This window comes from Lutra lutra, chromosome 4, assembly GCF_902655055.1.
Source record: "Lutra lutra chromosome 4, mLutLut1.2, whole genome shotgun sequence".
In the NCBI taxonomy this organism is placed as follows: Eukaryota; Metazoa; Chordata; class Mammalia; order Carnivora; family Mustelidae; genus Lutra; species Lutra lutra.
Genome location: NC_062281.1, coordinates 1,734,740 through 1,760,065, shown reverse-complemented (window position 1 = coordinate 1,760,065; position 25,326 = coordinate 1,734,740). Strand labels below are relative to the sequence as shown.

General features: G+C 63.2%; 1 protein-coding gene across 8 annotated transcripts; it reads right to left on the bottom strand.

Moving 5' to 3' along the window:
- Positions 1-422: 422 nt before the first annotated feature.
- Positions 423-25,326, bottom strand: LOC125098969 (maestro heat-like repeat family member 5). 8 transcript variants are annotated; one of them, XM_047728269.1, is made up of 30 exons: positions 24,498-24,637; positions 23,983-24,070; positions 23,286-23,396; positions 21,670-22,841; positions 21,474-21,626; positions 19,153-19,301; positions 18,524-18,607; positions 18,043-18,159; positions 17,563-17,682; positions 16,941-17,090; positions 16,663-16,785; positions 16,486-16,562; positions 15,670-15,805; positions 13,231-13,326; positions 12,550-12,654; positions 11,943-12,078; positions 11,781-11,875; positions 10,531-10,680; positions 10,138-10,292; positions 8,958-9,102; positions 8,481-8,665; positions 8,001-8,138; positions 7,702-7,813; positions 7,322-7,465; positions 6,717-6,893; positions 5,766-5,921; positions 4,239-4,361; positions 1,251-1,353; positions 938-1,012; positions 423-588 (listed from the first exon to the last, which is right to left on the bottom strand). In XM_047728269.1, exons 5-30 carry the CDS (start codon positions 21,559-21,561, stop codon positions 488-490), a joined length of 3,240 nt encoding a protein of 1,079 aa, XP_047584225.1. In that variant the 5' UTR covers positions 21,562-21,626; positions 21,670-22,841; positions 23,286-23,396; positions 23,983-24,070; positions 24,498-24,637; the 3' UTR covers positions 423-487. The 8 variants fall into 8 exon arrangements, with proteins under 8 accessions (XP_047584225.1, XP_047584222.1, XP_047584224.1 ...); XM_047728266.1 differs by lacking the exons at positions 21,670-22,841; positions 23,286-23,396 and adding an exon at positions 25,123-25,326 and having other exon boundaries at positions 21,474-21,591; positions 24,498-24,595; XM_047728268.1 differs by having other exon boundaries at positions 21,670-23,396.

Genomic DNA, 25,326 nt, shown 5'->3' with positions numbered 1-25,326 from the left:
CGGCTGGGGACCGGAGAGAGAGTGGAGGGACGGGGAGGAAAGCAGGAGGAGGCATCAGGCCGGGCAGCACAGGGAGGGGGGCACTGGGCCTCAGGGCCACGGATGGGGCAGGAGGAGAGGCCGGAGGAGAGGCCACGATGGGGGTGGGGGAGCTAGATCAGGCCAGGCACATGGGTGGGTTTCAGAAGCTGGGGAGTCGGGAGTCACTGGGTCTGGGAAGCACTGGGAGGGCGGGGGGTGCCCGGGCCGACCTCCAGGGCTCTGGGCTCTGCACCAGCAGGTGAGGTTTCGGCTCATGCGGCCGCAGAGGGGCTGAGGACCCGTGTCCTGAGTGTGTGGGTCTGGAGAGGAGGTGCCCTAGCCTCACAGAGGAGCGGTGGCGGGAGGGTCCAGGGCAGGGAGAGCCCGGGGAGGCCAAGGGGAACTCTGTCGCATTTAATAGAGAAATAACACAGCATATGCCGGGAGCAAGGCCAACGGCCAGGGCTCAGTGAGTCACGAACTGGGAGAGTTCACTGATGTCTTCCAAAACGCTGTGGTAGAATCTGCGGCTCATGGAGTCTGGGTCCTGCCTCAGGACCTCCACATCTGCGGCAGAGACCCCCAGCTGCTGCACAGTCCCCCAGGGTGGGGTAGGGCAGGGTGGGGGGCACTGCTCTGTCCCAGGAAACCACGCGGGGTGTGGGGGAGACCCGGCCCTGTCCCAGGTAAACATGCGGGGTATGGGGGGCACTGCCCTGTCCTGAGAACCCATGTGGGATGTGGAGAGACCCAGCCCTGTCCCGGGAGCCCATGTGGGGTGTGGGGGTCACAGCCCTGTCCTGGAATGGAATTTCAAGGACAAGATGGTGGCCCGCCATTGGGACAGGCTGGTTGAGGGCCCTTCTTAGGAGTCAGGAGACAAAGAGGTGCCAAGTCCTCAGCCCTCAGGGCTCACGTTTCCTGAGGACATTCAGGTCGCCCTTCTTCAGGGAAAAGCAGAGGTCAGTGAAGTAGTCGTGCAGGAGGCCCCCTGGGGCAGAGAGGGAAGGCGGGGGATGCACGGGCGCCTCTGGGGCCTGAGGGAGGCTGGCTTGGCAGGGACGGGAGGTCAGTTCGTGGCTGATGGGACCAGCATCCCCACCTCCTCCGGGGCTGCCCCCCCCGGGGTACAGGAGCGCACCCCGCAGTGTGGCAGCCCCAGCAGTGGGCGGTGGGGGGGTGCTGGCAGGCAGCATGGCGGGGGCGGGGGGCCGCAGGCCGGCACGTACCGATGAACTTCATGGCCGTCCGCCTCAGGTTTCTGTGGGGGCTGGCGAGGTAGTGCAGGGCCTGCATGAGGAACTGGTGATAGCTGCCGAAGTTGCTCTCCACCTGGGGGGGGGGGGAGGGGGACGGGAACAAGGGCGCCCATGGCTACCCCGCCTCTGGGACCTGGCTCGGCCTGAGGCCCCAGCCAGCCCAGCAGTCCCAGGCCTGGAAGGACAAGGGCCCTACCCTAGTCTGGGTCCAGGCCCGGGGACCTGGTTCCTGCAGGGGAGCGGGGAGAGGGGCTGGCAGGGCCCAGCTCTGGGGCAACAGCTCCTACTCCTACCCACCTCGAGTGGGAGCCCGTGTCAAGGAGTCTGGAACATTCCCTGTGGTCCCCACCGCCCAACACTGTCCTGAACATCCTCCAGAGGCCACCTGTGCCCCTCCCAGCGGAGTGCCAGCGAGGGCCTCAGGGTGGGTCAGAGCCACGAGCAGGTAGCGAGATCTGCTGAGATCCTGGGCTCTAGGCTGGGGCCCGGCCTCACCACCAGCCTCGCACATTCTCCCGGGCACGGGCTGTGAGCACCCCAGGGTGGGCAGCTGCTCTTCCACACAGGGGGGACCTGGCCCAGGACAGGCGCCACCCCTGAGGGGGTGCACCAGGAGACACACACAGCCCAGCTGCCCAGGCCAGGCGTGACAGATGACATATCCTCGCCGACAGAGCTCTGGCCACCAGCAAGCCTGGTTGCGCCACCCAGCCACACTCCAGGGACAACCATGTCCCCAGACCCGGCCGGCCCGAGATGACATTTCTTCCTCTTGGGCAAAACCCCACAACTCCTGCAAAGTGTGGACGTGGGGAACCCTGCAAACCCAGTGATGTCTCCGTGGGGAAGAGCAGGAAGGCAGGGCTGCGGAGTGGAAGGCAGTGGGGACCCTGTCGCTCCCCCAACACCTGAGCCGCCCCGGGACCCCACAGTCCCACCGAGGCCAGTGGCGAAGGCTCACACGCGTCTCAAGAAGTCTGTAGCTGCTGAAATACACGGAGAAACGGACTCTGTGGGATTCACGACTGCAACTTAGTAACTTAACAACTTAGTAACGCAACTTAGTAACCGTGGGATGTTGTAGGAGACGCGTGGCTCAGCAATCGGTAAGACTCGGAAAGTGGGTATCGGGCTTCCACACGATCTCTACATCTCTTCCGCCACGCGCGAGACAGGGGTCCCCCGGGGCGGACATGGGTGGGATGGAACCAGAACCGGAAGCCCCCACGGGCGCCGTGTCCATGGGGGGGCACCCCACACACCAGGCATCGCACATGCCGCTGCAGTCTAGGCCATGGAGGCTCCGAGGGGAGGCAGAGGGAAGCCGACAGGGGCTCTGCCTCTCACGGCCTGAGTGAGGAGCAGGAGAAGAGACCTGAACTGAGCAGTGGCAACACGACACAGACGCGTGTGAGGACCGGGAGCCGCACAGATACCACACAAACGGGGCAGCTCAGAGCCGAGACGTCAAATCCGTCCCAGGTCCTACCAGTGGGACAGTACGAAGGACTCTGGAATGGGGCGCACACAGAGAAGGACCCGCAATCCGGAATGACAGGGTACAAGAGCAGGAAAGAGACCATGGGCCACGGGCAGAAAGCACCCATAATAAGACTTGATGCCGAAATTCCAGGGACGGGGCCCCTTGGAGCAGGTAATAGCCCAGTGGGTGACCATAACCTCTGGGGACACCTGGAGCTCACCAGAAGAGAGCCAGACGCAGGAACCACGGCCAGGCCAGACCAGTGGAGGCAGCAGGAGGATTGGCGCCAGCAGGGGTGCTGAGGGTGGGGCAGAGGCGGGCGTGGAGAGCAGAGGTGGAGAGAAGACAGCGTGGGGCCACGTGGAGGAACCGTGGCACGCAGAGGGTCACCAGCATGGGCCCCAGGCAGGGAGCCCGGCCCTGCGCTAGATGGGGGGGCACAGCCAACCCGCCCCTCCATCCCCGCTGCAGATATAGCTCCTGGCTGCTCCCGGCACCAGCGCCGTCCCCGAGCAGCGAGGGGTTCCTGCACCACACCCAAATGCAAACCGCGGCCAAGTAACGCACCTTCTATGCAAAACTCAAAACCGCACGACCAGAGACATGGGGAGCAAAGTCACAAAGTCATAAACTGGGCAAAAACACAAGTAACTCATCGAGTTCCCACCCTGGAGCGCGCAAACGGCTCATCGTTCACACGCATCCGAGCACACAACCTACAACACCGCACCCGCTGGGCGGAGGGCTCCTCCCCTCGGCCCCACCGAGCCCCACCGGCCCCCCAGTGAGGCGGCGCCCACGGGAGACACTGCCCTCCGGATGCTGAGGAGCCCGTCCTCCCTCTCTCTGGGGACCTTCGCCCCCAGACTGCCGGCCTCCCCCCATCCAGGAAACATGCACCATCTCCCAGACTCAGTAGGACCCCCGGACCCCCACACCTCCACCAGATCCCACGGGAGCCAGGTGAGACAGCCTGCCTGCTGCCCAGCCCAGGAGAAGCCTGGACTGTGGTCCCCAAGCAGCAGGGAGGGGTCCCCGGGGCCAACTGAGAAACAAGCCAACTGCTAGAAATCAGAGCTGCGGTTTCTTGTTCACGCACCCCATGCACGTCCAGCTCCTTCCCGCCCTCCTCAGCAGGAGATGTGGGCCCAGCGATGTCTGGCGTGAGGGGGAGTCCTGGGTTCTGGGGGAGACGGGGCCCTCCCCAGGTCTGTGCTGGGGGTGTCAGTAGGGGCCGACCCTCGAAGGCCCTCTCACCTGCAGCCGTGGGCTCTGCCGCACCCCCAGGGAGCCAGCCCTCGGTTCACGCCCACGGGACTGAGTCAGAGGCCCCCCACGGCTTTCAGTGCCTAGTCCGCCCTGTCCAGGTGCCCCTGAGAGGGTGCCGGGCCTAAGCCCATTCCCAGAGGCCCCCGAGGGTGCACGGCCCCCATCTGTCTCCCTGGCCTCCTTGCGTCTGGGCGCTGGCGTCTTACCATGTAGATGAAGATGTCGTTCTCGGCGCCCAGGCCGTGGCCCCATGCCAGCTTCCCGAACAGCTCCTTCCGAAACTCCCACTTGAGCAGAATGGCGCAGCGCAGGAAGGTGAGCTTGGTGTTCTGGGCCGCCGCGGGGAGAGACGGCCTCAGGCTTCCCCTCGTCAGTGCCCTCTCGGCTACGCCCCAACCGGCTGGCCTTCTGCAGCCACGCTGGCCCGGAGACCCTGAGGGTCCCAGCCCCATAAGGGCCCCACTCACAGCTGTGCCCATGCCCTGGAGGGGCTGCACCCGGGGGGGGGGGGCGCCGCACAGTAGTGTCTTTACCCACCCGTACACCCCATGGTTGTTCCACTGTAATTCACAGGAAAACTCAAGAGGCCAATGGTCACTCTGGCCACCCTGGCTTACTTCCTGACCTTGAGGGGTTCTCTCAAGGGCTGGGGGACAGGCTTCCAGGAAAGGAAGACCGGCCCCTCACTCACCAGCACCCAATAGCCACAGCCTGTAGTCCTAGAACCCGCTAAAAAGTCTCTGTGTCCCTGTGATGGGCAGAGCCCTGTCTCTCGAGATAACCCTCACGACCTCGGGCTGTGGGGTCTCTACGGAGATGATTCAGGTCACAGGGTTCCTGGGTGGCCCTAGGGTAGCCTGACCTGTGTCGTTATAAGGACAAACTTGGACACACACACAAGGGGACGACCATGTGAGGACACAGGGAGAAGACGTGGTCTACATACCCAGGAGAGAGACCCTCAGAGGGGACCAGCCCTACCCCATCCTAAACCCCACAGCGGCCTGAACTAAGACAGGCCTGTTCCCAAGCGGGCCTCTCCCTGCCTTGCTGAGTTGAGGGGGCACTGGCCCACCCAGTCTTTAAGCAAAGCCTCAGTTTCCTCCTAAGTGTACCTGCCACGTGCTCACACTATGTCCGCAGGAGACTGAGCATCCCCCAACAACAAGGAGGCCCTGATCACAGGCCAGCCCGGCACTGCCCCTCGTCCTGTTGTCTGCTGGCTCCTTCGCCAGGAGGCTTCTTGCCTCTGGGCACCTTATCCTAAGACTGCAGCTTCCCAGGCTTTATAAGCCCGCCTCCCCCAGGCAGCCTCTCCGGCTTACCCTGACACTCTCCTCCCAATGCCCACCTGTACCCCTCCACCTCCCACCGGGCGGGCCACACTGCTGCTTCTCCTCGTCTCCCGTCCACCCCCGCTACACTGCTTTCTCAGCAGCCACCTGGCGCCAGGCCCTCTCTCTGGCGGGAGGGTCTCCTCTCCCGGTCAGGCCACCAGAGAAGGGTCCAGAGGGTTGGCTCCCGGGGGGGATGGCCTGGAACTGAAGGAAGCCCCTCTGTGGAAAGAAGCAGTTTCCTGCGGGCTCGGGAGCGACCGGGGAGGGGGCAGCGGGCAGGCCTGCCTGGGTAGGGGTGAGGGGGTCCGAGCCAAGGTGTTAGGTGATTGGAGGCCCCGCCTGGACAGCCGGTCATTGGGGCCGCTTGCCTGTGCGGGCGCGAGGCCGGGCGCTCACCATGGCCACGTCGGGGCAGGGGTCTGCCAGGTGGAAGAGCAGCGGCACCAGGGCCTGAAAGGCGAAGGTCTTGAGCTCCGGCCGGTACTTCATGCCGCCGCTGTGGAGCACGTCTCCGAACAGCGAGATGGCTCCTCCCCGCACGGGGGCCTGCTCCTGCGGGACGCGGGGAGCCCTCAGCAGCCAGCAGCCCGCCCCCCACGTGCCCCCTCTCCCACCTTCTGCTCTGGCCCCAGACGTGCGGCGGCGGCCTGGGCCCTCACGCCCGCCCTCTCCAGCTCACTGCTCGGACCTCGCCGCACTGACACTCGGGCCTGTCCCACCCGTAGAGCTGCCTTCTCTCCAGCGAGTCCCCGCTCCTCCCGCCACCCCCTCCAGTGGCTGCAGCCCTCCTGTTGCGTTGGCTTCTTGTCCCCAAGGATTCACTCCGCTGTTCCACAGGTTCTCTGCGGGGCCTGCCGGGTCGGAGCTGGGGCATGGGCCCTGCGGCCAGACCTGGGGCGGTCTAGCTCTGGGACCCTGGCCGGATGGGGTCCCTTCGGGCTTCGGGTCATCCTGGGGCCTCCACGGCCTTAGCCAGCCTCAGTGACCGCAACTCGCTTGCCGCTAGACACCTGCCCACCGGGCCCTGTGGCCCCTCCCGGCCTCGCCCCTCCTGCAGCTCCAGCCATCAGCTCCTGGGCTGCACTAGGAATCCCCCAGATCAGGGCCGCTCCTGCCCCGTCCCCCAAACCCCCCATCCCCCTTCCCCGCTCTGGTGCCCAGCCTCCCGGTGGAGGAGCATGTGGCTTGGGCAGGGTCACATGCAGGCAGCCCAGAGGCCTCCCAGAAACTTCCACACTGTGGGCCGTTCCCGCAGGGCTCCAGAAGACTCCACCCACAAGCCCCGGGGTGGGGGCGGGGGAGCGGCTTCGGCTGCTCCGACTGGCTGCGCCGCCGCCCCGCCCTCACATCCTCGAACAGCGGCAACAGGTGCTGGGCCATCTTGAGGCTGGCAGCGCCGACGCCCTGAGTCCCCAGGTGGTGCAGGATGTCACCCAGGATCTCCATCAGGCCCATGAGGTCCTTGGGCTCCGGCTTCCCGAAACGGTCCAGCAGCCCAGCCAGCCGCCCACGGAGCAGCACCACCTGTGGGGCAGGGGGGGGACAAAGCCATTCCCCGGCCGCCTGCTCCCTCCGGAGTGTCCCGCTGCCTTCTGCACCTGCCCCCACCCCGCCCGCCTCCCTGATGGAGCCCGAGGGTCTCTGCCCGCCCCGCCTCCCTGTCACAGGCAGCAGGGGACTGAGCCCTGGCCCTCGCGGGAACACCCAGCTAGTGTGGCTGTCAGGTGAGGAAGCCAGAGTCCCAGCCCCCCAGCCCACTCCATTCCAGAAACCCTAGGAGCCCCAACCCTAGGCAATACAGCGGGGTTTCCTAAAATTCCCACCCTCTCCTGCCTTGGCCTGACTTGACTTCCCCGCCTGCCCCGTCCAGTGGGACCATCAGAGGGGACTCTTCTCAAATGCCTCCTCCCTGCAGTCCTCCTGGCCTAGGAGCAGGCAGACCCTCGTCTCACCTTCTTGGGGTGCATGAGCGTGCTGCTGAGGCCCTTCAGGCTCATGGCTCGCACCAGCTGGTTGGGGTGGTTGAGGCCCAGGCTCAGGACACTGTCCATGGTCCTCCGGGACACGTACTGGGTGAGGTCTTGGCTGTTGAGAAACTGAGCGGTGTGGGCACCGTCAGCTGCCTGGGACCGACAGCCTGTAGCCCATGGAAGGTTGTGGGCTTGGGCTTAAGGAAGCATTTCCAGGCAGCAAGCGGGTCAGATGCAGAAAGCAGAAGTTAGGAAGTCCCCATATCGGAGGGTCCCAGAGGAAGTCCGATTCTCAGAATTTCTTAAGGGCCAGAGGACAGAGGCCAGGAGCAGGGGCAGGGCAGAGCCAAGGAGGGGCTGACCTCCGTGATGATGAGAATGGCCACGATGTTGTCCCGTTCCTCGGAGCTCTTCAGGGAGATGACTGCCTGCCCCAGGACAGCCTTGACCTCACAGTCATAGTGGGCCATGGCCCTGGAGAGGCAGACACAGGGGCCCCAAGGTCTTCATCCTTGGCCAGGGGTTCCCCCAATCCCCTCGACCTTGCTCAGTCAGAGACACAGCCCAGGCAACAGAGTCTAGGGGACAGGTCCCAGGGTGGGGTGCAGGGGGGCCCCATGAGGGATGCCGTCTGGGCCGGGTCCTCCAGGCTCGCACCCACCTAGCCAAGAGGGTCACTCCCTCGGTGTAGGTTTCTAGATGCTCAAAGAGCTCCCAGCCTTGCAGCAGCTTGAGGTGGGCAAACACCTCCCAGTAGCTGGTGGTCCAGAAGAGACCCTTCAGGGCCTCCAGGCAGGTCCTAGGGGCACGTGGGGTGTTCAGAGGAGGTGAGTCAGGGCTCCGGGCTGGGGTCTCCTTGGCTGCGTCCTCCCTCTCCCAGGGGAGCGGCCCCCTTCCAAGCTGTGTCTCGGGATTCCTGCTCCTGCCGGCTTTGGGCTGCTGGGCCCCTGCTCCCTGGGCTGCTGGGCCCCTGCTCCCTGGACTGCGAGCCTCCAGCCGGGGCCGGAGTTCACCCCTTTCTGGGTCCCCAGCACTTAGCTCCGGGCCTGAGGCCCACCAGGGCCTTCCACGGGTGCATGGAAGGATGTCCTGGGGCCCGGGGGTGCGGGGCTGGGCCCCAAGGCCGCATTAGAGGTCTCACCTGCAGGGGCTGAGGGGCCGCACCTCCAGGACGTCCTCCTCGTAGTCCGAGATGCCGTCCGCCGCGCCCAGCTCGAACAGGTAGCGCAGCTGGGTGAGCAGGCCCACGAGGATGCCCGCGAAGGCCCAGCGCACGGTGGCCTTGTACTCCCGGGTGTACAGGAGCTCGTAAATGGTGCCCAGGGCCTGCAGCAGGCGACAGAGCCGGACTCGGGTAGGCGACACCCTCACCAGGGCCAGCGGAGCGGCTGACACCCCACCCCACCCCCACCTGGGCCCCTGCTGCCTGTGCCTGGTGGGGGCTGGGAGGTCCATGCGGGGTTCAGCATCGAGGGTCCTCGGCGGCTCCTGCTGAGACCCTCCTCGGCCGGGTCACCCGGGGATCCCACAGGGCACCCCCTCCGATGACAACGCTGCTGCAAGGGGGAGCGCTGGGGGCATACTGGGGTGGGGGTGGGGGTGGGGACAGGAGGCTCACCAGCAGGGAGATGAGCTCCTCCGGCTGGCTGAGCCTGAGGAGTTCCCCAGCGGGCCGCAGCTTCAGCTTCGCGTAGAGCAGGGTGAGCACCCTTCGAGCCAGCCGCGAGCTGCCAGCCAGGGCCTTCCACAGTGGTAGGACCTGTCTGGGGAGGCAGGGAGCCCAGTCCCGCCAGGGTGGAGGGGCCGGTGGGATGCGACCCTCGGGACGGCAGGGTGACCTGCTCGCCATGTGGGAGTGGAGACGATTGGGCCCGTCGGGAGCGGGGAGCCCTTCCCTTGGGGAGCCCAGGAGGCTGTGTCCTAACGGCCAGTGAGCTCTCCCCCCCACCCCCGCTCAGAGCCCGCCGTCCAGGCTAGCTTTCCCTAACGTTAGAGCTCGTTCCCACTGTGCTGCCGTCCCTTGCCAAGTGACCTTCCCCAGCTTGCTTCCTCCCTGGGGATATGGGGCTTAGCCCTCAGGCGCCTACGATTAGATGGACTGGGCAAAGGGGCACCACACTGGGTGTGTCTCCCTGGGCTCATGGAGCTGCACGCCTGGGAGCCCTGCTCCCTATTGAAGGGACTGTGGCCCTGTGATGGCCTGGTGCTCCCCAAGAGGATCTCGGGGCCACCCTGGTCCCCCAGTGCCCCTCAGACTTTAGGCCACACACACAGACCACTCAGGGGTGCTCTGACTGGGGCTACTCAGCAGCCCAGGGCCCCCCACTTTGTACCAGGCTCCAGCTTCCTGCTGCCGGGCCCATCTGACATCCCCAGGTGCAGCTTAGAAACCAAACACTAGCCCCAAGGGACAGTGGGGCAGTCTGTGTGTGGGCCTGGGGCCCTGGGCAGCTGGGGGTGCTGCTCAGGGCCAGTTAGGTCCTTTAGGTCACCCAGCTGACCTCCGAAGGCCCCTGCTGTTTGGCCTCTAAGGGCTCTCTGAGTCTGAGGGACATTTCCATGCTGAAAGCCCCCTTCCTGGGACTGTTGGAGCCTCCTTTAACTCCTCAGCCTGGGACAGCTCCAGGAACCCCCTGGCCTTGGTTCCAGAGTCTGGGAAGGAGAGGACAGTCGGGCGAGCGTCATGCACACAGCGGCCTGCTCAGGAGCGGGGATCTGCCCAGAGACAGTGTGTGGTGTCTGGTGTGGTGGTCCAGGTGCAGGTGTCTGCCTCAGGGTCATGGGCACAGGGGACCTACCTCTCGGAGGGGTGACACAGGGACAGTATCACCTCTACAGTCTCTTGGGTGTACTGAGTCCCCAACACCGTCACCACCTTCATCATGGTCTGCAGGACGCCCTTGAACACGACAGAGGACAGCTCCTGGAACAGGCCCTGCAGGATCTCGGCCACCTGCGTGTGGAAGGGCAGCAGGGAGCGGGTGTCACCGTGACCGCCTGGGGCAGGGCCCTGGGGCCTCGAGGAGGCTGGGCTGTGCAGTGCTGGGAGCTGGGGGTGCCCTCCAGACACACTGCCTCTGGGGCTCGGTGGCACGCGCCCCACGTGTACGCGCCCACGGGCTCACGGACACCCCGGAGGCGCAGCTGGCTGGCTACCCACTCCCGACCTGGGGCAGGCCACGGGGTGGCACCTGCTCTGTCTTGACGCCGCGGTCCTCCAGGAGCAGCAGGAGCAGCTGCGAGGCCAGGTCACACTGCGGCCGGCTGTGGCTGCCCAGCCTTTCCAGGAGGGTGAGGATGAGCTGCGTGTGCTGGGCCACCGTCAGGCTCCTGTTCAAGGCCTGGGCAGGGGTGCGGGGTGGGGGGTGGTGAGGGGCCGCGGGAGCACTAGCCCCGGTCTCTCCTATGTAGGGCGAGGAGAGGGGACACGGCTCTGACTCCGAGGCGGAGTGAGAGCCAGGACGCAGATGTGCAGGGATCCCCGAAAGGACCCCGCCCAGTACCCCTCTCCCCACCAGACTGTTGGTGACCCTCCTCCCCAGTTTGGCTCCATGGTGCCTGCCGGCTGCCGGCTGCTGCTGCTCCAGACAGTTGCTCTGGGGATGGTGATGGGAGCAAGAGGTTCTGTCAGGAGGTCAGGGCCCCCCAGGAGTTGCCTACAGCCAGGGACTGACTCGGAGTCCAAGGGCCCAGCCGATGCTTTGGGGGTGCGCTTCACACCACCGCACTCCTATGGCTCGAGCTGAGACAACCGCCCTCGGCTCGTCCCTGCCCACTCTCACTTCCCTCCCTCCTCCTGAGCACACAGCTTCATCCTGGGAACTGCCTGGGAACCCCTGTCCCGGGCTGTTTCCAGGGACCCCAGCAGGGCAGCAGTTCTTCTGAGCACCCTGCTCCCCGGGAGGGCTCCCGGGAGGTGTCCATCTGTGTGGAGGCAGCAAGGGATTGTGGCTCCTGTCCCATCAGGCTGGGGTGGGGCCCAGGGACCCTTGCATGGAAGGCAGGGAAACCGAGGCAGTGGAAGGGTTAGACACCCCCGTTGGAGGCCGTTGGAGGCAGAGCTCAGACTTGAACCCAAACCCTTGACTCCAAGTCTTCCTTGAGGGGAGGGCGGGCCTGGGAAGGAGACACCCAGCACAGGGAGGGCAGCGGCCAGATTCCGCCGCAGGAGGGGGAAGTGCGGGACAGTCCCAGCAGACCCACTAGTTACCCTCCCGAGGAACCACAGAGGAAAGGCCACGAGGGGCGCCACGGGGCAGAGGTCAAGGAGAACCTTAGACCCTGACTCGGCGGGGGGTGGGGGGGTGGGTGCTGTCTCCTGATCACAGGCGGGACGGTGCGGTGTCCGGCCCAGCCCCCCACAGAGGTTAGAGAACTGGAGGGGGGGCTCCAGGGGTCGCCGACCTGCCGTCCCTCCCTCCCCCGGCCGCAGCAGGCCCACCTTCACCACGTTGTAGCACTTCATCTCCGACTGCCTGCGGGCCTTTGCCTCGAAGTTCTTCATCTTATTCAGAAGAATGAACTGCTCTGTGCTCCCTGAGGAGGGGCATCTGTCAGGAGGCTGGGACCCTGGCGGCCGCAGTCCCCTGGGGGCCCCGCTCACCCTTCTGCTGGATCAGAAGCTGCAGAAGCAAGTAGACGCTCTGGCGGGAGTGGCTTCGAGTCACCAGGTCCTTGTCCCTCCACAGCAGCACCAGCAGGCCGAGCTGGTGGCCCAGCAGGGAGGGTGTGGCCTCCTCCTGGTGGGGCGGCGCGGTGAAGCTGGCCTGGCGTCCAGACACCTTGCCCCGCGCCCCTGCTCTCCGCTGTCCATCCCTCTGTCCTGGGCCCAGTGTCTCGCGGGCCAGGCATCTCGGTTGGCCTGTGCTCTTTGTTCCCTGGGCCAGAATGCGCTCTCTCTGCCACCCAGTCTCTCTCCCCACCCTCCAGGTCTTTGCTCCAAGGCAGCCTTGCCAGCAAGATCTACTGGACTGTGCTATTTGAACCGCAACCTCTGCCCCAGGACGGGGGCACCACAGGGCCTTTGTCTCATCCCCCAGCCCCATGCCTAGCCACCGGATGCTCAGCGAATAGTGACTTCGAGACTTGGGGGGGAGGGGTGGGTCCAGCAGGGAGGCAGGAGGGCCCTGGGGGTGTCCTTGCTCCTCCCCTCACTCGCGCCCCTCCCCTCCTCCCCGCAGGTGCAGGGCGGGGGTAGGGGGGGCACTCACAGTGAGTGTCACATAGTCCACCGTGTACTGGAGGAGCAGGAAGGTGGTCTGTGCCGCCCGCTTGCGCTCGTGGCTCTTGTCTGACTGCAGCCAGGGCTGCATGTGCTGCGATGGGGAGGGGAGCCCATGGGCCCTCGCCACCCACATCTGGCCTTGGATGCGGCTGCTGGGGCCAAGTCACAGTGGGGCGATCGCAGCCTGTCCTGCCCCCAGATGGTTCACCCCTCCAGGTCTGGCCACAAGCCCAGCTCCCTCGGGTGAGGCCAGGTCTGGGACCACGGGACCCAGAAAGCCCTGGGGTGGCCTCAGCGGCCTCAGGGGCTGCAGCAGCGGTGGTGGGGGGCAGACAGACGGGAGCCAGGAGGTTTGAGGGCCTGTCTCCAGGCTGTTCAAGGGCTGGCATCCCATAGTGAGTCTGTTCCTCCCCGCCCTCAGGGACACCTGCATTGGAGGTCACCTGATCCTTGAAGAGTCCTTAACTCTTTTGAAACGCCCGCCGTTGCCTTTGTGAGAGGACAACCCCCGGAGCCCTCGGGTCAGCGGCGTGGGGCACACCGGCCAGCCTGCCCCGCCCCCGTATAGGAGGGACCACCCTGAGTGGACCTTAGAGAGTCCAAGGCCCAGATTGAGCTGGGCAGCGAGAGCCGCCAGTTCTGCGCCCCGTGCTCCGCCAGCCCGCACCTGCAGCAGGAAGCACATCTCGTCCATGCTCTTGTTCTCGGAGAGGAAGCTCTGGAGAAGCAGGTCCAGCGCCTGCATGGATTTCTTGTACAGCGCCTGACGGGGCGGAGCGTGACCCTGCGTCAGGGTGGTTACACCAGCCTCTGTGGCCGACATGCTCGCCCTCCCTCCCCAGGGGCTCCGGGAACTGCCTCCGATGAGAGCTTGGTCACTGCTCCCTGCGGGGCTCGGGGAGATGTCTGTGACATCCGTGCTGGACCCTGTCCTCACCCTGGGCCCCAGGGAGGACGAGCAGCACCCTTGTGCCTGCCAGGTCTTCCCGTGCTAGCTGCTGTGGTGTTCCATCTGCCCCCAAGGCCTCAGGAGGGGACCGAGCCCAGGGAGCCACAGATGTCCCTGCGGGCACACCACCGCCCCAGGCTGCACCCCGAGGCACTCCTCCCAGCACAGAAACAGAAACCAGAAAGTACTCGGAACTGAGTGAGGATGAAAACACAATGTGTTAAAGTCGATCATCTCCACGGATACGCAAAAGAGTCTGACCCCATCCAGCATCCGCCTCGGCAAATGAGCTCAGGAAACCAGAATGAGAAGCGAACCTCCTCAGCCCGACAGGGAGCATCTGAGGGCTCACAGGAGGCCGCAGCCACGGCCCACGGGGCGCTGAGGCGGGGGCTGCCCCATCAGACACAGGGCAAGAGGATGTCTGCTCCCACCCGTGCCGGTCCGCGCGGCGCAGAAGATTCTAGCGAGTGTGGGAAGCCAAGGAGATAGGGCAGGCATCCACACTGAAGAGAAAGAAGGAGACCCTTTATTCCCAGAAGCCATGCATAGTCCTACAGAGTCTCCAAACGGCTCGTCAGTGGTTCAGCAGAGCTCCGGGAAGGTGTAGGATCAATGTAACGAAGTCAGTTGTATTCCTGCATACCGGCAATGAACAAGGGGAAAGGAAAATTTTAAATATTACTGGCAATATCAGAAAAATATGCAAAATACACAGGAGAGAATCCAACGAAAGGCGTGCAAGACATCACACACGGAAAACCGGGGAGCTCTCGAGGGCCTCAGAGACCACCGAAGTGAACCGGTCGGCACGTCGAGCGCCTCGATTACAAGACAAGATGACTTCCGGACGCCAGTTCCCGCTGATCTAGCTACGGACTCAGTGTGCGTCTAGCAGAAGCCGACCTGCTGGTTCTGTAATTCAGATGGAAACACACAGAACCTAGACACGCGGAAACAGCTTTGAGAAAGATGAGCCAGTATGGAGGACTTCTACCACTTCCGAACTTACGCGAAGCTCCCAGGGCAGGACAGGGTAGCCTTAGCACAAGCAGATGGACAGAGCCAGGCGAGCCCGGGCGGCGCAGGTGGGGAAGCGTCCGACCCTTGGTTTCATGCTCTCCGGGTCCTGCGATCAAGCCCGAGGTCAGGCTCAGCCTGGAGTCTGCCTAAGGCCCTGTCTCCCTCTGCCCCTCCCCGTCCTGTCCTGCTCCCTCACTGGCCCGCGCTCTCTTGCTCTCTCTCAAACAAATAAATCCTAAAAAACAAAATGAAACAAAGAACCCATCAACAGATCTGCAGACCAGAGTAGAGGCCAGAAACGAAAGCAGACACGTGGTCAGTTGATTTTCTAGAGGCACAAAGGTGACCCAGAAGAGAAGGGATGGTCTTTTCCACCCACAGGCTGGGCTCTGGGTGGTCCTGGGTCAAACAGTTTCCACACACAAGAAGCTAAGCTCCGGTCCAGATCATACCCCCCATAAGAGCTCAAAACGTCATGGACCTGAGGGTAAAACCTGGGAGACAAATCTTGGTGACCTTGGTTGAAGGAAAGAGTTCCTTAGTACAACACCAGGAACATGATCCCTGAACGGGATTGGCTGGACGGTTCACTGCCTGCTCTGCTTTATTTTCATGGGACCAAACCCAAAGTCCTCAAAGAATAATGATTCCTAGGGAGCCACATCCCCCAGCCTCCAGTTGGTGCACCCCGAAAGGCGGGTCACCAGGACTCCACTTCCCTATGGACGGAGAGCACACTGGCCCGCACTCTGGGTACCTGGGACTTGCATGGGGTGGATGTGTGTCTCTGCCGGCCCCTGGGGGGACAGCACACTGGGCCCAACTGGTGGGGCAGCAGAAGATGACCATTCGGCGGTCAGGAGCAGCACACACTTGGGGACTGCTTTTACGCTCTTGTCCTCTCTGAGCCACAAAACATCAGTGGGCAGCACGGAGACCAGAGAACCACTGCAGGGACAGACCTCAAGACGCAGGCCTTCCCAGGGTGAAGGCAAGGCTGCAGCAAAGCAGGATGAAAGCCGTCCCGGGCCAGGGTTCTCTCCCATGCTCTTCTCGCTCGCACAAGCAGCAAGGGCTCGACAAACCAGCCCAGCACCCAGAGACGGGAGAGCAGCCCTGGGAGCAGGCAGTCACCATGACGTCCGGGGCCAAGTCTAGCAGAGGTAAGCAGCTCTTCAACTTCTCCCCTGGCGGGAGCACGAACAGAGTCTGCAGGCAGGTCTGCAGGATCTGGGACTTCACCATGGGTTTGAGACTCGGCCTCAGGCTGCTGGAAGAAAGACCGAGATTGCGGACTTCTCCACAGAGCCCATGGCTGAGACAGACTCCCAGCAGGGAGAGGCTCTCACAACCTAAAATTCCGGAAGTGGGTCTGGATTCCAGAAATTCTTTACACTCTGGCTTGGTGGGGGGACACTGTTAGGGAAAACAGAGCTCATTCAGCCTGGGGGAGGCCATCCCAAGGCATTTGGGCTCATTGGTATTTGTGAGAAAACGTGGTGCGGTCATTGTCAACACTGTGAATGGGATCGGGGGTCAACCAGTGGAAAAGGTCGGGGCCAGAGTATAACCAGTGTTAGGGTTCAACGTGTGACCAGGATCAGGGTGTGTGGCCAGGGTCAGGGCTCAGAGTGTGACCAGGATCAGGGCTCGGTGTGTGACCAGGGTCAGGGTCAGTGTGTGACCAAGATCAGGGCTCAGCATGTGACTGAGGCCAGGATTTGGTGAGTGACCAGGTCAGTGCTCGGTCAGTGCCAAGGTTAGCAACCTGTCTTGGATAGGCAACAAGGCAAATCAGTCCCTGATGGTACCTGGCTTGGCTTCAGCGGGGCCAGCCCCTCCCACCCACTGTGACCCCTTTTCCACATCCTGTCTCCTCACACATGGACTCCCACCCCATCCACAAAGGACTTGGCCTGTCTTCATTCCCAGACCCCAAAGGAGAGTTACCTCAGTTTCACAATGACCAATATGACCTTCTGCCGGAAGAGGGTGGCCAGGAAGTTGGGCTCCTTTTGAAGGATGCGCTGGTGGGGGGGGCGTCAGACAACAGGTGCTTGGCCATGAGTCCCAGCCCAGCTCCCCATGCCGGGCGCCCTGCTCACTGCCCCCGTGGGCACCGCTCACCAGGAGGCACTGGATAAGGTCTGGTATCTGAGTGAATTTATAGCTCTGGGTGCCATCCTCCTGCCTGAGAGCTTTCGTAAGCATGATGGCCGCTGAGAGGAAGCTGGTTTTCAGGATGTTGTCCTGTCCGTGCAGAGTCACGGGCGCTCAGCAGGGGGTCCCTTGTCCCTCCTGCCTCCCCCGCACAGCCCGAGCACCCGCCTGCTCAGAGGCTGGGCGGCCCCCATGCGCACGCAGACGCCCCACGCCCCTGCCGCCCGAGCCAGGGCCGGGCTCACGTAGCAGCTGCAGGAGAAGTAGTAGACCATCCTGGAGATGATGTTGTCCACCCAGGGCAGGATCTGCTCCGGGGCGTGCAGGGCCATCTGCCCGTAGCACAGCAGACACGTGCTGCTGACCCACCTCCAGTGCCTGTCAGGGTCTGGCTGCTGTGGACAGGGAGCTAGTCGGTCCCACACTCTGGTGCCAGCCCTCCCCCGGACGCCCCCAGCTCCCTCGCCCCTCCAGTCGGAGCTGCCGCCTCTCCAAGCAGGCCAGGGCCTCTGAGGGTCTCCCATGCATCCGCTCTTCCCGGCGAGGAGCCGAGGACCAGCAAAACACAGGGGCTCCACGCAGACCCGCAGGGGAAGTGCCCTGGTGAGGAAGCTGGGGTCAGGGCAAGCCCATGGTCCCCAACCGTCAGACCCCCGAGGCTCCGGATCACACGTGTGGGGCCCCAGCAGCCAGGCTCACAAGGGCCAGGCCACAGCAAGAACCGTGACGGTCTGAGAGCCATGCACCGATCCCTCAGGGAGGCAGGCAGGGCAGCGCCCTCGTTTCCAGCAAGCAAACGGAAGCTCGGGGTGCCCGCCAGACATCTGCAGGTCCCAGGCCCTCCTGCCCACCAGCTGCACACTCTACCGGGCACTCTGGGGACATGAAGGCGGTCCTCAGAAACCTGGTGCGGCCCAGGTGCTCCAGCAAGGCCCACACCGCCTGCAGGTGCGAGGAGGACGCGATGCCGATGGTCGCCGCAATGCCCTGTGGGGCCGGAGGAGCCCATGAGTTGGTCCCTATGTGGCTGCGTGGGGTGCACTGCCGTCTCCTGCCCACGCCTCCCACGGGCCCTTCAAAGGCAGGCGGGGAGCCCACCCCGGGGCCTCAAGGGCACGCACCCCACTGTGGCCACCAGGTCAGGATGAAGCCAGGCCACAGCTGCCATCAGTCCCAAGGTCACAACCAGGCAGGCCCTGCGCCGGGCGCCGCGTTTACCAGCACAGTGCTGGGCGCTGTGGGAGTCGCACAGCAGAGGTGTGGAGAGCCGAAAGGTCAGGCACCCTGAGTAGCAAGGCCGGTGCTGGGGACTCAGGGCCCCCGGCGGTCCGAGAGTGGCAGACCCACCTCCCGCTGGCTGCTGGACTGGTGGGACAGCTCCAGGAGGTCCGCCAGGTGTCTTCTCACTAGCTCCTGGTCCGTAGTCTCTCTGAGGATCAGCCCAAAAACGTGGAAGAGGAATGTCTGGGAGGAGGAGGGATGGAGCAGGCATTGGGCTAGCGGCAGGGCGTGGGGCAGCCGCCCCCACTGGGTGAGGGGTGAAAGACGTCGGGGAGCACTCCCGGCCGCTGGGCCCACTGCCTGTGTGAGACTGGGGGAGGTGCGTGGGGTCATCGCAGCCCCTCCCCCACCCCACCTGGCTTTGCTTCCCAGCTGGGCCTGGGGTGCTGTCCCTGTGCCCAGAGCTTCGGATCATGACACTCCCCATGTAGGGAGTGGGGCCGGGGGGGGGGGGGCCTTAACAGCCACGTGCTCCGCTACAGTCAGAGCCTCATGGGGGTCTCAGAGACCACAAAGGACACCCTGGGCAGCATCACCCAGGACTGACCTTCTCCAAAGGCTGCTTGAGTTCCAGGTTCAAGGGCGCCAGGAGCTCCTGGATGCCAGTGTCAGCCACCTCCTTCCAGATGAGCTGCAGGTAGAACACAGGGCTTGGGCCCCACCCGCCCCACCCCAGGGAGCTGGACAACAAATCCATCAGGAATCCCCAAGGATAGTGGTCACCTGTGGGTGAGCAGGGAAGACAAGCTACTGCCAAAAGGTAAGGAGAGATTTGGGGGTGCTACCCTCCAACAACCCACTAGGGCACTTGCTCCAAGTGTGATTCTGGCCATGTCTACTTCTCCTTGATCCCTGGCAACCCCCTACCTGTAGGACAGAGGCTGGTGGGCCCCTGATGGCCTGGTCCCGCTGGCATCTCCTGAGAGTGTTCCCCAGGCCTCTCCTGCCACCATCTTGCCAGCCTCAGGGCCTTTGCACAGACTCTTCCCCACTGGCTGGATTTCCCCTCCTCCCTGCCTCTGAGCAAGAGTCCCCGAGCCTGGGCTGGCCTTCGGCCAGATTCCGGGTCCCGAAGCTGAGCTCTCTATGTGCTTGGAGCCGTCTCCCTCTGTGGGGACCCGTCCTGAGGCAGAGGGGGGTGTCCTGCAAGGGTGAGCGGGTCTCCCAGAGTCCCACCTGGGTTTGCTCCTTGATGCAGTGGTGGATGGTGTCCAACACCACGTTCTTCTCCAAGACAGACATGGTCCTGATTTTGTCGACGAGGGCTTCCTCCTGGAGCAGTCTGTCTTTCAGGGGCTCCTCCAAGATCGCCCTGCCTGGCTGACCTGCAGACCACAGAGAAGCAACCCTGTGTCAGGGGTGCCAGAGAGAAGCTGCACCCCCAGTCCTGGCTCTGGCTGGGCCCCTCAGTCACGTGGCCTGAGCGACTGTCTTAGCAGTGTGTCTGCGTCTGCGTCTGCGGGAGAGCGGTGGGAAAGCAGCCAGCCAGAAGGAAGGCCAGAAATGCAGAGGGCAGACGCCTCTCGGGCCAGGGCACTGGGACACAGCCAGGAGGCCTGGCCACCTGCAGAAGCCAGCCCCCCAGCAAAGGGAACACGCCTCGTGACAGGAGTACCGAACTCCAGCCCAAGAGAACGGGGACCCAAAGCTCATCAATTGGAATAAAAACTTAGGTCCCTACTGTACTTGTGACACCAGAATAACCAGCAGGCAGTGACGATCCTGGAATTTTTAAATGACAACTGCAAACGTACTGAGCAGACTGGGCTTTGCTATTAGAGAGATTCTCTAATATTCTAATATTCTCTCCCAGAGGAGAGAAGGGCTTTCTCAGCGGGATACAGAGACCGAAACAGAGAGTTTTCGGGCTAACGACGCAGTCAACACAGCCCGCCACGCAGGGGACGCAGAAAATATTTTTGCTGTGTGTACAGCAGGTCACTATTACTGCATAAGGACCTCTCCTACGACCGGAGACGGGGTGGAGAGAAGCCCAGAGGAGAGCCCGGCCGACAGAGAAATGAGAAGATGGGACCTCGATGCTGCTGCTGCTGCTGCTGCTGGTTAAAGAAACGCAAATTAAAACCACCAGAGATTGGGCGCCTGGGTGGCTCAGTGGGTTAAAGCCGCTGCCTTCAGCTCAGGTCATGATCCCAGGGTCCTGGGATCGAGCCCCACATCGGGCTCTCTGCTCGGCAGGGAGTCTGCTTCCTCCCTCTCTGCCTGCCTCTCTGCCTACTTGTGATCTCTGTCTGTCAGATAAATAAATAAAATCTTTAAAAAAAAATTAAAAAAAAAAAACAAACCACCAGAGACAGGAGGTTTGTGTCATCGAGGCCAGGCTGGAGGGGGGCAGGATGAGAATTGAGGGCATTTTCCCACCAGAGGGGGCAGGAATTCGTCCTCTTCAGAAGAAAATTTAACAACAGGTCTCAAGCATAAGTAAAAATCACCTTCAAACCCACTAGGCCAAGAGGCTTCCTGTCTCAGGCCCCAAATACAGCCTGGAGCGAAGAGAACCGTGAGAGAGGTTTCCAAACGCTCTGACACTTTGTAAAGGTAATCGATACTTCTTTGATCAGAAAAAACAAGGCAGGAGCGAAGCCGGGGGGGGGGGCCCCCAGGAATGGAAACAAAGTCAGGCCTGGGGTCAGGTGTCGTGGGCCGGGAAGCAGCGTCACCTGCGGGCTCTGCCCTCCCAGCCACGGCGTGCCCCACAGTCTCGGGCCTACTGGTGTGTCCCAGCACACCCACTCGGGGACCCCCCACTCCAGCTGACACCCACAGCCAGGGTCACTGCTTAAATCGAAAGCCAGGCCCAGGCTGCCTGTTAGGCGGCCTCACAGGTGGCACCGCCCCCTGCCCGCTGGACCCGCCTGTCCGGCTATCCTTCTGCTCCTTCCTTCATTCAGTAGAAGTTTGTTGAAAATCTGCTATTTGCCTGACACCGGAACCACAAATAACCACAAAATGCTTGCGTTTACAGCACTCGCAAGGGTCTGGGCCCCCAGAGTGGGCGGGAGACCACCTGCCACTCCCTTCCCAGGGTCATAGGCAGGGCAGCGCTGAAGGGGGACGCTGGGTGTCCCGCCTCCCGGACCTGCACCCCAGGGCTGTGACCCTGACTTCATGGGTACATGGCCAGCTGTGGCCCTTCGCGTCGCCGCAGGCGGGCAGAGCAAGGCTGCAAAGCAAGCCTTGACCACTGGGTAAGGCTCCAGAGACCCTGCCTTTCTAGAAGTTTCTGTCAGGTGCAAACGAGCTGTCTCCACCCCCGGAAGAGGTGAGACCCCGGCACCCTCGGTGTGGCCCTAGGCCCTGCGTCCCTGCCCTGCACAGAGCAGATGCTCAGACAGTGGACACCGAGGGGCCTGAAATGAGGGACGGGGTGCACTCCAAGCCCGGGGGACTAGGACAGTGCCGACCAGAGACAGCCCAGAAGGCCCTTGAAGGCCCTGGACCCCTGCTCTCCACAGCCCCCTGCCCACCCTGCTCACCATTGTCCTGCTCCTGCTCCTCTGTAGGCGACAGGCAGCTGGACCTCCACTGGGGACAGTGAGGGTCATCACTAGGAGCAGCAACCATGGACAGCGGCACCTCCTGGGAGCACAGGTCCTGGGGTGGGGACAGAGGGTAGGACCAGTCAGATCTGCTCAAGAGGGGCCAGACCGCACTGGGGCCCCCTGCCTCAGTCAGTCACCCCAACACTACCAGGTACCCCCAGCAGGTCACCCAACCCTATCAGGGGACCCCCACCTCAGTCAGTCACCCCGACCTTACTGGGGTCCCCAGGGGACATGGGAAGGAGGGAGGGATGAGGTTCCTACCTGGAGCTGACATCCAAGGCCCTCCCACCTTACCAGGCCCCAGGCTCCCCTCCCTAGACACTCTGGGATTCCGAGTCCTGTGATCGTGTGGCAGTGACCACTCGGTCTGTACACTCTGCTTCCCACTGTCCGTACAACTACAGCTCAGGGACCTGACAGAGGCGCCAAAGAAGCTTTAGCGTCTGGCCTGCGCTGGGGGGAGGTGTCATGTGCCCCATAGCAGCCTGGCCCTCCCCAGCCCTCACCACCCCCCGACCGTCCACACCCAACCACCCGTCCACTAGGCTCCCCAGCATGAGGAGATGACGAGGGTCCTGGGTCTGGGGCACCTTCTGGTACAGAGGGCCCAGGACAGGCCAGATTCTGCATTTCTAAGAAGCCTCCAGGTGCCCCCGATGCTGCCAGGCTGGGCTCAGGGGCCGCCTGGAGGCCCCACAGACCCTCTCTGGGCTGGACCTATGTAACCCAGATGCCTGCAGATAGACCTCCCTCAAGGCCCTGACCTGGGGGCTCTTCTTCTGAGAGAGGGTACCTCTGAGACCATGGCCACCCTAAGGCTCTGGCATCCTGTGGACCCCCTCCTGCTCCCCTCACCTCAACTCCCTGGGGCTCCCCAAAACTGTCCATTGGACCCCCAAAGGACCCTCACACCTCTCCTGAGCCCTGGCCTCTCTTCCAGCCTCTGCCGCAGGCCTCCCAGAAAGCACGGCCTCCAGAGGGTCGTCTGGCCCTCGCCCACCAGCCCTCACCCGGCACCCTCCCCTCTGGAGGCAGGGGGCGGTCTGCACCCCAAAGCCCCAATGTGTATGGGGATGAACGAAGGCGCGCAGACCCCCATGGCCTGTGCTCCGGCTAAGGGCTCTGGCTGGGTGTTGACGTGCTTGGAGAAGACAGTTTTCCCTGTGTTGAACCCCCTTCTTGCAAATTGGTCCCCCAAACCCTCTTCATGCTTAAGACAAGGGCCATAGTCATCCATTCCAAGCCTGGGATGGGGCCGGGCTGCTGTCAGGGACAGTGGAAGAAGCCTGGGCGGGTTTCCTGGAGAAGGTGAGGTGAGACCCCAAAGTCAGAAAGGGGACAGTAGACCTGAAGAGGTAACGTTAGGGTGGCTCATGGTAACCAAATCCCAAAGTGGATACTTTGGCCAGAGAGGGCAGAGGTCACCTGGGGAGGCAGCTGGAGGAGGGGCGAGGGCGGGTCATCCCTCCTCCTGCAAGACCCCGTCTCTCCCTCCACCTCTGCCAGATCAGTGACCACCTGGCTCCCTGCTGCCCGCACACCCCTCTATGCCGGGTCCCCTCAGCTTGCAGGCCTTAAGCTCTGGCCCCCCACTCCATCCACCCCTGCAGGGGTCCCCATGGAGGCGGGGGCGGGGGGGGGGGTCGGTACGGCAGCCTGCAAAACTGCTCAGGCACCCCGCAAGTCAACTTAGCAACGAGGGTCAGGCTCGTCCCAGAAACGCATATGAAAGATGTTATTCACCCATAAACATTGTTTAAAAGGTCACCGAAGACAACAGCCCCGAGGGGGTGTCTGCCAAGACCCCCAGAGTGCACAATAGTTGACTGGGAATCCTGCTGCTAGGAATCTAATCTACGGAAAAGTGAGAGATGCTTGAACGACTCAGGACTCAAATATGCTTCCTGGGTTTAAAAAAGCCAGACTTGGGGGCGTCTGGGTGGCACGGTTGGTTAAGGGTCCGACTCCTGATTTCGGCTCAGGTCATGATCTCGGGGTCCTGGGACGGAGCCCTTAGTGGAGAGTCTGATTCTCCCTCTCCCTCTGTCCCTCCCCCTGCTCACACTCACGTGCACACTCTCTCTGTCTCTCTCTCCCAAATACATAAATAAATCTTTTTTTAAAAAGCTGTGCGTGGTCAAAACCAGAGGAAGGAAACTGCAGGCAGGGGTTAAGGTCATGTTCGTAAAGACTATCCCATGGTGTGGGAGACCGCTTAGGATCCCACGTGGAGTCACGAAGTCCTAGGATTCTCATGGAAAATTACAAGCGGTCTCGGGTGCAGGGTTCGGGGGGCTTTGCCCCCATGCCCCCTCACTGGGGTACAGCCCGTCTGTGGCGGGCCCAGCCGACCCTCTTTGGAGACGGAATGCCCATTGAAAACCGAAGGCAGTGCAGGGTTAGAACAAAGGTAAGGACAAGACAGGTCAGTGGACAATACCTGGGGTCCTGAGGGGGCTGGGCCAGCTCCAGAGCGGGGCGGGGAGGGCTGCACGGGGCACTCTGCCCAGGTCTGAGGTCCAGGGAGCCTGAGAAGACAGGGAGGGTCAGGCCTTGGAGCAGCCTATGTCGGCTCATGGGGTAGGGGGTGGGGGAGGGCAGGACGCAGCCGCTCTGGGCAAACCAGGGCATCCTTTGGGCCTCTGAGGCCCTGGGAGATAGTGTGCCCAAGGCCACTCTGCCTCTCAAGGCCCCGAGCGTCCTGTGGGAGGCCAGCCGCCATCAGACAGCACAGGAAGTGTTCTCTGAGAAAGGATGTGGACACGGGCTGTGTTCTCGATGAACAGCCGCCAGGGGACAGTTTGAGGACAAATCTGAGTTCACAGGGTCCTGAGAAAAGCCAGCCTGAGGCGACGCGAGGGGCCTCGTGCCACATGGTTTGTGGGGGCCAGGGTGCCCCACTGAGCTGGGGAGCACCCAGGAAGGACGGAGGGGTAGGTCCAGCCAGGGACTTACGACTGCTGGGCTGCCGCTCAGCTGGTTATGGGCACCTCCAAGAGACACAGCTATGAGTCACGAGTCCCTGTCTCCAGGGCTCACTGGGGACTCGTCTCCTGAGAAAGTGAATCTGTGAACCAAGTTTCTCCCAGGGGCCCTGTCCCCAACAGCCACGCGGCCTGAGAATTCCGTCTTCCAACCGACACCTTGGGCAGTTGGGCCCTCCCCGTGCACGAGGTCGTGATTTCTGCTCTCCGAGGCCAAGAGGGACCCCAGGCTGGACGCTGACCCAGACAGGCCTTGGGACAGTGGTGCCACCCTGGCTCACAGCAGCCACCCCAGAAGGCAGGACCTGCACCACCCCAGGTGGACTCCCCAGGGCTGCCAGCCAGGCTGGGCTCCAGGGGCTCCTTTCTGGAGAGACCTGGCCTTGTGCTGCCGGAACCATGGAGACCCTTGGGGGTGCGTGTCCCCCGCACCGTCACACAGGTGCTGCCCGCCTGAGTTCATTCCTGGCTTTGGGCTCACTGGGTCACCGGGTGGTGGTCTCTGACCCAAGGTGGCTGTGCTCTCATCTCCTGCAGCCCAGGACCATGCACCCCAAGGTGCGGAGAATATAAAATGGGTCCAGACTTGCCGCTACCTGTCCAATGGTGTACTCGCTGACATTCCCCCGTCATGCACGCTGCGGCCAGAGGGCATTCGGGGGCTGAGCTGAACCACCTGCCCTTGAGGGGGCCTCTGGGGAAACGGAGCCCCTTCCTGGTGTAGGGATCCTCCTCCTGCCTCACCACCCCCCAGGGCAGCTCAGGGACAGAAAGCCAGCTCTGGCCTGGCAGACCAGCCG

Bases quoted from the DNA above. Each gene is read 5' to 3' on its own strand.
- LOC125098969 (XM_047728266.1), bottom strand. From the start codon at position 21,561: ATGGTTGCTGCTCCTAGTGATGACCCTCACTGTCCCCAGTGGAGGTCC. The intron at 15,806-16,485 runs GTAACTCTCCTT...TCTTTCTTCCAG, and splicing joins TTGGTCATTGTGAAACTGAG to CAGCCTGAGGCCGAGTCTCA. The intron at 7,466-7,701 runs GTCAGCCCCTCC...CACACCGCTCAG, and splicing joins CCATTCTCATCATCACGGAG to TTTCTCAACAGCCAAGACCT.